Below are 12,460 nucleotides of genomic sequence, written 5' to 3' on the forward strand. Positions count from 1 at the left end.
TATCTATCAGTCAAACTAATGGCAGTTTACGAATTTCGTATATCTGGTTCTTTCTGAGAAGGAAAACGTATTGAGTTAGTCATATATCTTCTGTGATATGATATATTCTTTTCTGCTGCCCCCTTCCAGTGTATGGAGATTGTGCTTCCAAAGGTTTTGTTTCCTTCATCCTTGTTTATTTATTTATTTATTTATTTATTTATTTATTTATTTATTTATTTTACATGAGAAATGTTCAGAAATATTTGCTATCTGATGTTGAACAGGCTTTGCATTCTGGAATCTCTGCCTCCCTCTCAATTGAAAGAATTGCTTTGTATGGTTAACCTGCAGTTTTTATACTCTGCAGGGGATGGCATGCAGTGGCCACCAGGGGATGTGGCTCATAATCTGTTCTACTGCTTTGGACTCCAGAGTTAAACATATCTCAAGATCTGTCGGAGTTTCACAGCTCTTACATTAATCAGCTAAAACCCAAAAGAGAGAATCTTGCAATGTTTTAGATAAATTTCCAGAGATGGAGTCAATGGCAAATTTCACTTGAGATCAATGGAGTCATGATTTAACATTGTATGTCTTCAGAAGCAGAATAGTCAGCTGACACTATATGATTCACTTACAAGATGGTTTTACAGTTCTGAAATGAAATTATCTGCAGAAATGTTTGGTTCTAATTCAAATCCAGAAGATAACAGTACTGAGTAAAAGCAAATGTATCTCTATGATCTGTACTATGATAGTAGGCACAAGCTAGCATTACATGAACTAACATGTTGTAGTGATTGATTTATTATTTATGCAGTAATCTTGTACTGCAGTATTCAGTGAAAGTATAGCAACCACATGTATTATATATACCACATTTATAGATTATTTTCCACTTCAGCCAGCTTTCTTTCTTGTATTTCAGTACAGTTGTGCAAGCATTGTAGGCAATCCAAAAGCCTTCTAATTTTCTTTTATCCAAACCAAAAGCACAAGCAAGCATAACCCAACAGTGCATTGAATGGGTAGGTTACACAAAACAGATTTCCAACAGAGTAAGCAGCACTTACACACCACTCCCAACCACACAGGTTTTTAACTAAATAAAAGTGTTGGTTTTTTTTTTTATTATTATTATTATTTTTTTTTTTTAAAGCATACACTTCTCTTCAATAAAACAATTATTAGAAAACTGTGGTGTTTATTTGGAACTATATTACCTGGCTGATCCGTAGGCTCTGTGGGATAGTTCTGACATACCTGCTAGTTTGGCTGCTTGACCCATCTGAAAAGATAAAATCATACTTAAAATTTTTATTTTACCCTTTCTCAAAAGAGACCAGTGGAATTAATTTAATCAATGAGTGAGGAAGAGCATGCACTGTCAGCTGTGATGCCATTGGTATGTTGATGGTATCCAGCTCAGTGTCTGCTTCTCTGAGCATAGACAGTGCAGTCTTCCAGATGTCCCAGTGTCTGGCCAAAATACAGATAGTGATAGAAAACAGATGGTCTCGTCTCGGGAAAAAGCAGAGTTGATGCAAGCTGATAGAAGGATGGAGCTGGAAGAAATGAAGCTTCAGTCGTTGGATGCCATCTTATAGTCATTCTTATCTTTGATTCCAAGTTAGCAGAGGTAACAAGGAGGGCATTTATTCCTTTGCAGCTAAGCAGAAGTTTGAAGAGCAGTAACAAAGATTCACGGTTTGTTTCTTCTAACTTGTTTTCTAACTTGTTATCTAACTTTTTGGTGATCATCATTGAATTATTGAGATGTCTGTCTCAGCTAGGACTATAATGTCTCCTTTAGTGTGTTTCTGTATTCATGAACATACTCTGAAAGACAAATATGGTGTATGACTACACTGGAAGTGTGATGATTTTAACTAAATATGTATATAAATATATATATATATATATACATAAGTTGGGGAAAGAGAGATATTTCCACTGTAGTAATCCTTCTGCTAGATAGGTTTATGAAAGAAAGCATACAGATGATGGAGGACTGGCACAGAAATGCTTGTACTAGTGATTTTTTAAAAAGAAAGCAGTTGGAAGGTCCAGTGTTACTAGAAATTTTTGACATAAGTTTATTTGTAGTTTTTCTCCTTTGCCTCAACTTTCATTTCAATAAAAAGTGTATGAATTTTCACTGGCCTCTTAATAAGCCAGCTAAACTTAATCCTGCCAAGGGGCTGGTAAACTACATGGATGCAAAGAAATATGAATATAGCCCTCAGTGCAAAAACTGGATCGTGCAAAACTAAATTGTTTTTTAGCATCTTCTCTGGCTGAAAAATCACTATTGTTGGTTTAGCTTTATTGATCTGTACTGTTGAATTAATTTATTATTATTTATCTTAGATAATTGTTTGTTGTTTGTATGATTTTTTTACAAAAATGGTCAGTTTCATTCAAAATAGATTTAATCGTGTAAGTGACAATGTCATGTGAAATTCAGGATTTTGGCTATATTTTAAGGAACATCTGTAGTATGTTAACCAAGCCTGCTTGAAAAATATTATGGCTGGCTACTCTGGTTGAAAATAAAAAACAAACTGGAATTAAAAACAAAATGAAACCTTTTAAATATGCATACCTTTCTTATGTCCTGATATTTTAAACTGATTTTTAAAAAAACTTTGATCAAAGAAAATCAACAACAAAAAATGCTGTGCCACATTAATAGAATAAACCTTGTTCATTTTCCTTAAGAATGCAGATTTGGAATGAGGTCTGAATTGCATATTGGAATAAATGTAGTGAGTGCATAAATAAATGACATCAGAAATGGAACTGATTAGAAGTATTGAAAATTTGCTTTTAATTAAAAAAGTTTTTTTACTGAAAGCTAAAGCACAAAAAAAGAAAAATTTTGCCAAGGACTAACATTGAAAGATTTTCCTTTTGGTACCTTCTGATTTCCAAAATTTCTGATTATTTTGTGGATTTTTCTAATTGTGAATTTTTGCTGTTGTATTAGACCAAAGATGCTTTGTTATTACAACAAGGGTACTATTGTATAATTATTACAAGTGAAGTAATACATTATGGAATGTGATATAACGAATGAAATATTCAAATTTTTATGTTATTGGAAATCTAGAAATAATGACCATGCTCCAATTAATATTAGATTCCCTTTATTGTAAAAAAAAAAAAAAAAAAACACAGTATAGAAACTACCTGATGTACTTCAAATTGCTACTGGGTGAAGTAACGGTGTTATATGGTTAGTTACTGTTGCTAAGCAGGGGTAGTTGTTTGCAGGGATTATTTGGTGCTGCTAGATCCTTTGTCCTTGGATGCCCAGTAGGGAATGATAAGTGAGCACAATGCCAATCCTTTTCACCTGTGGACTTTCCCATTTAAATAAAATGATACTATAATGTTGCATCCAGTGAGTGGTATGGGCAGCTGGGAGACAGAAAACTTGTTTTCTAAACTTAATTTGCCTGATTTGGAGCAAGGGTCTGAAGCTCAGACACTCTACATCTTAGAAATGCTCTCATCCCCTAAAGCAGTGTTCCGACAGTCTTGCCTGCAAATAATTTGTTTTCTGTAGCAAGCAAAGTTCCTCCTAGTGAAAAAAGGGAAGATAAAACTAGGAGATTGAGTATGTGGGCCAGTTCTTTTTGTATTTGTCTAAGATATTGAAGTGTACTCTAATGAAAATAGGATAACTTCATCACAAAAGGCTACCCCATATGTTAATTCTAGTCCCAGCTTAAAATAGGAAGATGAAGAAACTGAAGAGAGTTCTCTCTCTCTTGCTGATTAAAAGTGAGAACTCTAACCACTGATCGAGTTTCTCTTTCAGGATATATGAAAACAAAGTTGCTTTCTACAGTACCCATTTTGTTGTTGGTTGGTTGGTTTTGACTGTGGGGTAGATTTCTGCTAAACTGGCAAATGATACAGGTTGAGGGGAACATGCAAATTCAGGGTCTTAGCAAAATCAGGTTTCAATTGATTTTCCATGCATCTAACAGTGGAAGCACAAATATTTAGGGAATTTATTGTCAACTTCAGATACTTATAAAGTAAGATGTCTTCAGAAAATTGCGTTCAGGAACCTAAAATGGCTTGTAGGAGTGAAAGTCTTTTGACAGATCTATTTGGGACGATGTTTGTATCAACTGTCTGTGGCAAAGGTCTGACTGAGTGAAATTCTGATGTTTTGAAGGTGTTAATGGGAAGACATTAGAATAAACACCATTGTCTGCTTCATAACCTCAAAGGAATAGATTAGTAAGAGAAAACAGAGTAAAATGTCCTGTAGCTAGTGTATTGCAGAAAATACCTCCAGTAGTCTTTTGGTTGAGGTAAATGATTAAACATAATTTTCAGGAGTGGCACATCACATCTTCTAGATTAATGGTTTTCCTCTGTCTTGAAGCTTAAATCCTGCATGTTCTAATAATTCTTTTGGAATTAAGGTGGGATTTTTATTGGGTTCTGTTGATATTGGTAAGAAAAATTATCCAAAGCAGAGATGATTGGTTAAAATAATACAAAACATACAAGTATGACATGCAAAGCAGCAGAAATTCCTTGAACACGAGTAGGACTACTACATGAAGTAGATTTTATGCTTATTTATTTATTTTTTATGAGAGTACTAGACCATATTAAGAGTCTGTCCTTTAGCAAACGATTTGTGACAAATCAATGCCATCTATGGGCAATGTCAATGTCTGTCCTGATGTAAGAACACTGCCTTGAGAAATTCATTACTACAGAGAAAAGCCATTATTTTAGCAGTGCATCAGAATTGACTGGTGGCCTGCAGGAACATAAGTCAGGATTCATTATCATATTGCCTCTCACATGAAAACATTTATTGCCTTTCTAAGCATTAGACTGAACAGAAAAACCTTTAGCAGTCATTATCTCTCTAAAGACGAATCAGGACTTTTTCCAGCTTTGCACCTTATACTTCTTAAATTACTCCTGGGAAATTATGGCATTTAATGATGGAGGAAAGAGGCAAAAATGTCTGAATCATATCAAACAGTGTAGCACAGAACTGTATTATGTGAGCCTTCTGCGCAACTGAACTTTCACCATGTTTAGCAGGGGTTTTGTGCAAGAGCAGCTCTGGCCCTAACATGAAAGGTGTGAGAGTCTTGTAGAATCTTGTAAAAGGATTGTAAACCCTCTTATCCCAAGACATTAAAAAATCTGGAATGGATTCTAGAATACTTGGCATCACTGCCTCTTTCCTCTCCCCAGATCCTCCTCCCCAGAATGAAAGGAAATAAATAATTACGAACAACATCCTATTTAAAAACAGTTACCTGATTACTGGGATATGTTCTTGTTTAGCTGAAATAGATACCCTTTTCCCCTTCCCTTTGTTGATGAAAGTTGTCTATAAAAATCACAAAGAATTTAGCTTAGTGCAGCATTATTATTAATATAGAAAACATCTGGTTCAGTGCTATGCTTTATTACACTTGTGATCTTTATATCACTTTTAAGCATTTTTATATGTTATTATGGCAATGCATGAAGATTGAAGCTCTGTAAATTTATTTTGTTGAATCACTGATTTGAGGGAAAAAATACAAAGTTTTTTTGTTTGTTTTGTAGTTTTTTTGTTTTGTTTTGTTTTTTTACGATGTAGGACATATTTAATGAAATGCCATAGGACCAATGCTGGGCCTTTGTATGCCCTATTCATACAGAGAATTGCATAGAAATAGCATTAAATGGAAGAAATACAGTGCACAGTCTTGCATTGAAATAATACATTTTTATTAGCACAAGTGAGATTTAGTCTTATTCTATTTTTCATTTACTCAAACTTCCAGTACAATGATAGAAAACAATTTCCTAAGGATTTGAGAGTTTTCACAGTATTCCTGTCCTCTGTCACAGAAGCAATCATCAACATTTTTTTTTTAATCTCTTTTTCTCAGTGAATTACCTCACTGCTGCTCAATAAAATCACTGAACCACTCAGCTATATCATCACTAGTTGATCCACCAAAGAATACAAAGAAAGAGAAAAGTTCCAGGCCCTGTAACTGAATTGACTTCTCAATGGAATCATTTTTTTTGCTAAGATTGATGATTTCTGACACTACACAGAAACATTTGAACCTTCGGAAACCTATTTTTTTTTTATTCTTAAATACATTATTGCATTCAGTGTTAGGATTCATTTGAAAACATTCCTATTTAGGAATCCCTCATGCACCAATTGTTTAACCAAATTGCTTAATTTGTTCTTTATATATGTATAAATATAATATACATGTATATATACTGTTTAATATTAAAATTATTGCATTATTTATTTTATTATATTATATTTTTTTATTATTATTATTAAGGGACTATAATAGATGTGGTCAGTCAGGAAGATTGCCAGATGGCATGTAAACTAGCCCACAGCTCAAAAACTCCCATCAAATTTATGGCTGTTGGAACCAGGCAGCTTCTTGAAGCTCAGTTACTCTACTGAGAAAGAGCAATATCCGCCCTGTAAATAAGAGGCATCCAGAAGAATCTGAAAGCATTCAATACTGAGGCAGAAGTGCAGTAATCAAAGTTAAATCAAAGAATGCAGATTTTATTTGGATGTGGAGGATGGAATTATACTTCTTTGATAGGAATATTAATAGCTTTTTGGTGCTTTATGTTTTTTTAAATCTGCATTTTAGCGTACAGATTACTTCTATCGGGCTAACAGCATGTGACAATATATCAGTCCTACATAATCATCTGCCAGCTTGTCTGTTAGCTACAGTTATAGGTATATCTAAAATCGAAGTTACTTGCATGAAGTTTCACTTACTTTTCTCTTGAGATAAAAATGTTAAGAGTTGCCTAAAAATGTAAAGATGAAATGGTTTTGATATACACAGTCAAATATAAAAGGTATGGTAGAGGGCAGCCTATGTCATTGCTCAATTGAAACAGTCTTAGTCGTCAGAAAGCCAAAAGTTAATCAAGCAGAGAACAGTTGAAAATCTCATTTAAGGAAATCACATCTGTTCAGGGGGGAAAAAAATGAGGCATATACTTCAATTTCATTTAAACTGTAATCCGTCCAGTGGTTTACATCTGTTAAAAAATACGGAACTTTTCACACATCTTTAAAACACAATTAAACATGATTTATTTTAATACATAATATGTTCCAAATATGTAATGCCTTCTCTGAAATGACTCATAGATGATTGATATTATAATTCTTTATCATATAGCCTTCCAAGTCCTTTGAATAGGTTTATGTATAAAATTTTAGATAAAATTTAAAGGAAAAATTGTGGAAATGGATGCCAGAAAATTCAGTGGAATTGTCAATTTGTATCTCCAAAACAAGGAATTTTGGGAAGGGAAGAGCTTTCTTAAGCATTAGAAACATCACAGATAGGAAAATCTAGTTCAAGCACTTCAGTGACAAGAAATTAATTTAAGTTTAGTCTTGATGTTCTTTTTATCACCATGATCAATGGATATTGTTTACTGAAATGGATGTATCCCCAAAAGAGTATGATTAACATGACATTATCCTGCCAATCTGACCATACTGGTACCACATTATGTACCTATAATGACTATTTGTGTATTTTTAATTCCAGTTGAATATAGCTTCTGATTTTAAAATTCTCCATGACATTTCCCCATCTGATTCCAGGATCTAAAGTCTGCCTTTGCACACTTTCTGCTTCACTGGGATCCTTTAACATCTGGTTTCTTTTGTCGACATAAATATACGAAAATGTATATGTATACATTATCTGAAAGATTTTAATTAGATGATTGCATACTGTATACCACAAGTAACATGCATTAGTCAGTACATGAAATGGTTGGTGCTTATTCAATAGTAGCTAGTCAGTACTTTGTTTGTTTACTTTCCAGCTAGAACCTAATTGAATTATAAACAATTTTAAATGGTGCTTTATGGATACTGTAGGTATACATAATAAGCCTATGTTATATGTTAGTAAAAAAATAAACAGATTATGTTAAGAACGTCTTTACTGTAAACCAAGAGACTTAATTTACATTCTAACTCAGATACACAATTCCAGAATGATCTGGGGCAAACAGTTCTCCAAGAGCCTCAGCTGTCTTCCTGCAAAGTGTGAGTGATTTTACACTAGTATAAAATCTAGTTATTATTATTTGTTGCTGATATATTACAGCAATGTGGTAGGTATAAGTACGTACATTGTGGTCTCTTTTGGTGTGATATATTCCATTTTGGTGTATGGTGTATGTATTCCATATGGTGTCAGATTTTCCATTTTGGGGAGTTTAGTTCTTTCATCTTAGTAATACTGTTTCATCGCCAAGTGAATAGATAACAATAATAATTATAAAATATCAGAAGAGAATCATACACTCAAAAATTGAATTTTTCTCTTCAATGTGGATCCTTATTTCAAATGGAGGTATTGGACAGCATCTCTTGACAAAGCAATTGACAAGTGTGTTTGTTGTCTGTTTTATAAATGAATTTAAAAAAATAAAAATTGAAAAATAAGCAGTCTGAAGTGGAAATGCTAGTATTTTTGAACTAACCCCTGTCAATGCAACAGGATGCTAATACATATGTACATAAAAATACTCTGAAGTGTTTTTTCCTAGTATTATTCAAGTAACTGTGTGTGATTTCTTCCTGATTTTTAGGTTGTTCTATTGTTTAGTGATCCTGCAAGTGCCAGATACATTCTGCAGGTGCAGAATAAATAACTTTATTGCTACAAAATTTAAGTGTATTCTGTTTTGTTGCAGAGGATCTTGATGATCTAAGAATGGAAGGAGTAACAAGTCTGATTTCTTCTGGGAGCAAATTCAATCAAACTAGAAGTGCTCATCCTGCTGAGCCTCAAGCAAAGGTCACGTTGAATATCTGTGCAAGATGTGCCAGGTAAAAAACAAAAGCATATCATGCTACCAATAAATTAATTTCCCCAGGTATTCAGATATGTATTGTGATAGTGATGACCTCTCCTTTGGTAAGGGGAATAAAAAAAGAGAAAAAAAAAAAAAAGAAAAAGGAAAAAGAAAAAATACTTAGCTACTGGCTACCCTATAACCTCTGGCATCTGGGTTGGGCAACTTATGTTTATGCTTGATATGTCGCATCAACAATGAATCAAAGAACATAGTTAGTCTGGGGCCTTACTTCACAGCTTGAAACTATTTTAAGCCTTTCTGTCTCTGAATTTCATTAGTTATTTGAGCTTCTGTGGTTTTTCAAGGGATGAATCAGGGAATTTAAAGGTTCAAATCCAATTTGAAAAGCACCTGTATAAATGGAGATTTAGTTGCACAGGTGCAGTCCAGGATTTCAAATAGCTGCTTCTTAGCACTTTATAATCTCATCCTGTTTCACCTCTGAGAAATGATTTAATCAGGCTGAACCCCTTTTGATTTTGACAGCTGGAAATAATTCTTGCATTTACAGTATGGGGGCCAAATAAACAGGTTGGTATTCCTGTAGCCAAGTCAACTTGAGAATGCAACACTAACAGAAACCCCTTAAATTTCCAAGATGCATTCTTCTATGTAGACAAAAACTCATTTGGTGAAAGGATTTAAGCCTGTTTAAATGACAAAACTAGCCTTCTCACCCTTCTGTTAATGGTTCAGATTAGCAAGAACAATACAGAGGCATGCCAATTTTATCTGCCTGCCTTTGCCAATGGCTGCGCCATTGTGTAGTTTGAGAGGGGATTAGCTGCTTGTAAATAAAAAGCAACCTGTGGTGAAATTAAGTCAAAAGTTTGGCCATATGCCACCCTACGTTTCTACTTTTTTTTTTTTTTTTTTTTTTTTTTTTTTTTTTCCCCCACTGTTTTGCTTGTAAATTACTACTTTTAAAAGGCACTTATGTAGAAAGAGGGGCTCCAAAACCTTTTCTGATGGTCTGAGAGCACAACTACAGGCATGCTGAATCACTCGTGCAGTAGCATCTCTTTAGCACTGTCATGGAGCCTCAGAGGAGGTCATTTCCCAGTTTGCCAGAGCAGTAGTGGCAAGATGGCCTTGTAATACTAGGGAGTTTTGCTGTTAACGGTGTGGCCTTATGCTTTAAGAAAAGAGCAAACATGCTAGTAGTAAGATTCTTCCCAATTCACTAGAAACAAACTGCTTATGTTGTAAAATTTTTCCAAACAACTAGCTACATGAAAGTACGGCACCTTTTTCTGCTCGCATCAGTTGTCCATGGATTAGCAAGTAGAAAGGTAAGGAAAACAGAAATGTGAAGTTTTCAACGTGGTCTTTTTGAATTTATACAAAGTCTTGTATGGATTACTATGAAGGTTAATTAAATTTTAAATTCCCTAAAGTAGCCCCTAACAACAGGTGTCAAAAATACTATATATCCTCTCAATCCTGCATACCAGGGAACAAAGGGTTGAGCTCTTGAGCCAAACCTAGCAACCTGGCTATTTGTATTGTCCTTTAACTGGCTGTACTATATGACTCTTTAGTCTGAAATATGAGTTGCAAGAGAAAGATCTCATAAAAGCCCCTTTTCTTACTTCACTCTAATTTTGAGAAAATGCAAAGCAGTGCTTTATGTCATCTGTAGAGCTTTATGTCACTCTCTACCCTGTTTAATGCAGTTAGGGAGGAACTAGATGATACCTACCTGTCTGATTCTTTTCACTGTTGTTGCAGTTCAGCAGATTCTTTAAACTTCTGAAGTATCAAAATATAGACCATTTGATCATTAACATTGGATATTTAAAGAGAAAATTGGGTATTGCTGTTGTATTCAGTTGTGAGGAAACTAGCATTTATTCTTCAAGATGAAGAAATCTATTGATTCTTTTGGAACATTCCATAGTACTTACTCATTTTGAGAACACCTTTTCCATCTTCAAGACAGAGCTGTCAGTACAGTTAGCTCTGTCCTTTTGGTACCTCCACAGTGTATTTGTCCAGTGTTTTCTCACAATAGATGTAATAGTGCACAGAGAGAACTGCTTGAAGCAAATGGTTTCAGGAAGATTAAGATATATATTTTTTCTGTTCACTTCCATGAGCTGTTATTGTTACTTCCAATTTGCTGTTACACTGTGATATAGCCATTGAAAATATCATGTTATAAAACCAGAGCCTGAGCACTTGGGTCTCCTCAGTAGAGGTTCCTCAGTGTTATGTAAAAGCCTAGTATTTATTTTAAGATCATAATACAGAACATATTAGTATATTTGTTTTGGAAATGATATTTTCATTTTTTTCATGTCCTCCAAGCAGACTTATGTGCTGTACTGTACATATATTAAAATGATTGGCTTTGATTTTAGGCACATTTTAATACAATTAAAAAAGAAGTCAGTATAAATTGTTGCTATGCATACTTCTTGCTACAATTAAACAGATGCCTTTCCTCTTAATTTTACCCCCTTTTTTCATTGTGTAAACTGATTTGAGATGAATGGACCTATTAATGCCAGTGGAGATTCTGTAGATAATAGGACTTGTCAAATCAGACTACCAAATCATGTTTGCTGTGGGTATTTTGGCTGTCTGTAGGAAGAATATGACTTTTTACCTCAAATTTGATTGTCAGAGTTCCAGATGTTAGGAAACATTCTTCTTGACTCAGACAAAAGTTTAATTTTACTTTTGCATTTGCATAATGCTAGCTCTGTCACCTTGCTGTTGTTTCCCTTTCCCTTTCCCTTTCTCTTTCCCTTTCTTCTTTTTCTTTTTTAATGCTCCACCCTGATTTTATTGTGCAGGCAAATTACCTTCTATTATATATCCTCCAGAAGTTTCCTCACTTCTTTGGACACTGTGGGTCTCTTCTGAGAGGGAGTTAGACAGATGATTGAAGGAGTTCTCTGGTACTTAAATAGATAACATTAGTAGATTACGCCTGGGAGGAGTGCTTGGGTAATTCTTCATGTCTACTGAAAGCACCTGCAGTACAGTACAGTACAGCAATATGTCTTAACATTTTCATGGCATCTATAGCTTCCTACAAATGGGCTAAACAAGGGAGTGCACTGACTTGTGAGAAGTATAGACTGAACCAGCTGTTTCCCTCATGCTTAGATATTTCTCATCAGACTTCAGTTAGCTCCAGTGTAACTCTCTTCCCTTTGTACTGCGCAAATATACGTGAAAATCAGGATCCAAATCCTGGATTGTAATAAAAGGAGGAAAATATTAGCAGCTTCTGGTTTCCTGTTTCTTTGTCGCTACAGCCTTGTTCCGAGTCACAACTAGCCTTTAGTTCAAGCTAGCATTCAATGTCCTGCATAGCTGGTTTTCTATGACTTTCGCTAGGCTGTTGTTCTGCACAGTAACAGTTCTTCCCTTTGAACTCAGCTACACTTTTTCTGACGCAGTGTTTAACACAGTATCAGAGGAAGATCTTCAAAAAGAATGCCAAATGGGAGTGGCTATAGGCAGTGTTATAAATCTGATTTGTTACAAAGCAAATTAAACACATTTTACATTGTGGGGAAAACCTGCAATGCAGCTG

The 12,460-nt window shown here is 34.5% G+C and overlaps 1 protein-coding gene across 1 annotated transcript in view; it reads left to right on the forward strand.

The window, feature by feature from the left end:
• The window catches only part of C2H8orf34 (chromosome 2 C8orf34 homolog), a gene marked incomplete at its 3' end in the record, with an annotated part of 188,417 nt that overhangs the window by 104,388 nt on the left and 71,569 nt on the right, over positions 1 to 12,460 (forward strand). The window contains exon 9 of the mRNA XM_035317217.1: positions 8,746 to 8,881. Within this exon, the coding sequence (XP_035173108.1) occupies positions 8,746 to 8,881 (136 nt within the window). The remainder of the gene's footprint in view (positions 1 to 8,745; positions 8,882 to 12,460) is intronic.

Source organism: Oxyura jamaicensis, chromosome 2 (assembly GCF_011077185.1).
Source record: "Oxyura jamaicensis isolate SHBP4307 breed ruddy duck chromosome 2, BPBGC_Ojam_1.0, whole genome shotgun sequence".
NCBI classification, from domain to species: Eukaryota; Metazoa; Chordata; class Aves; order Anseriformes; family Anatidae; genus Oxyura; species Oxyura jamaicensis.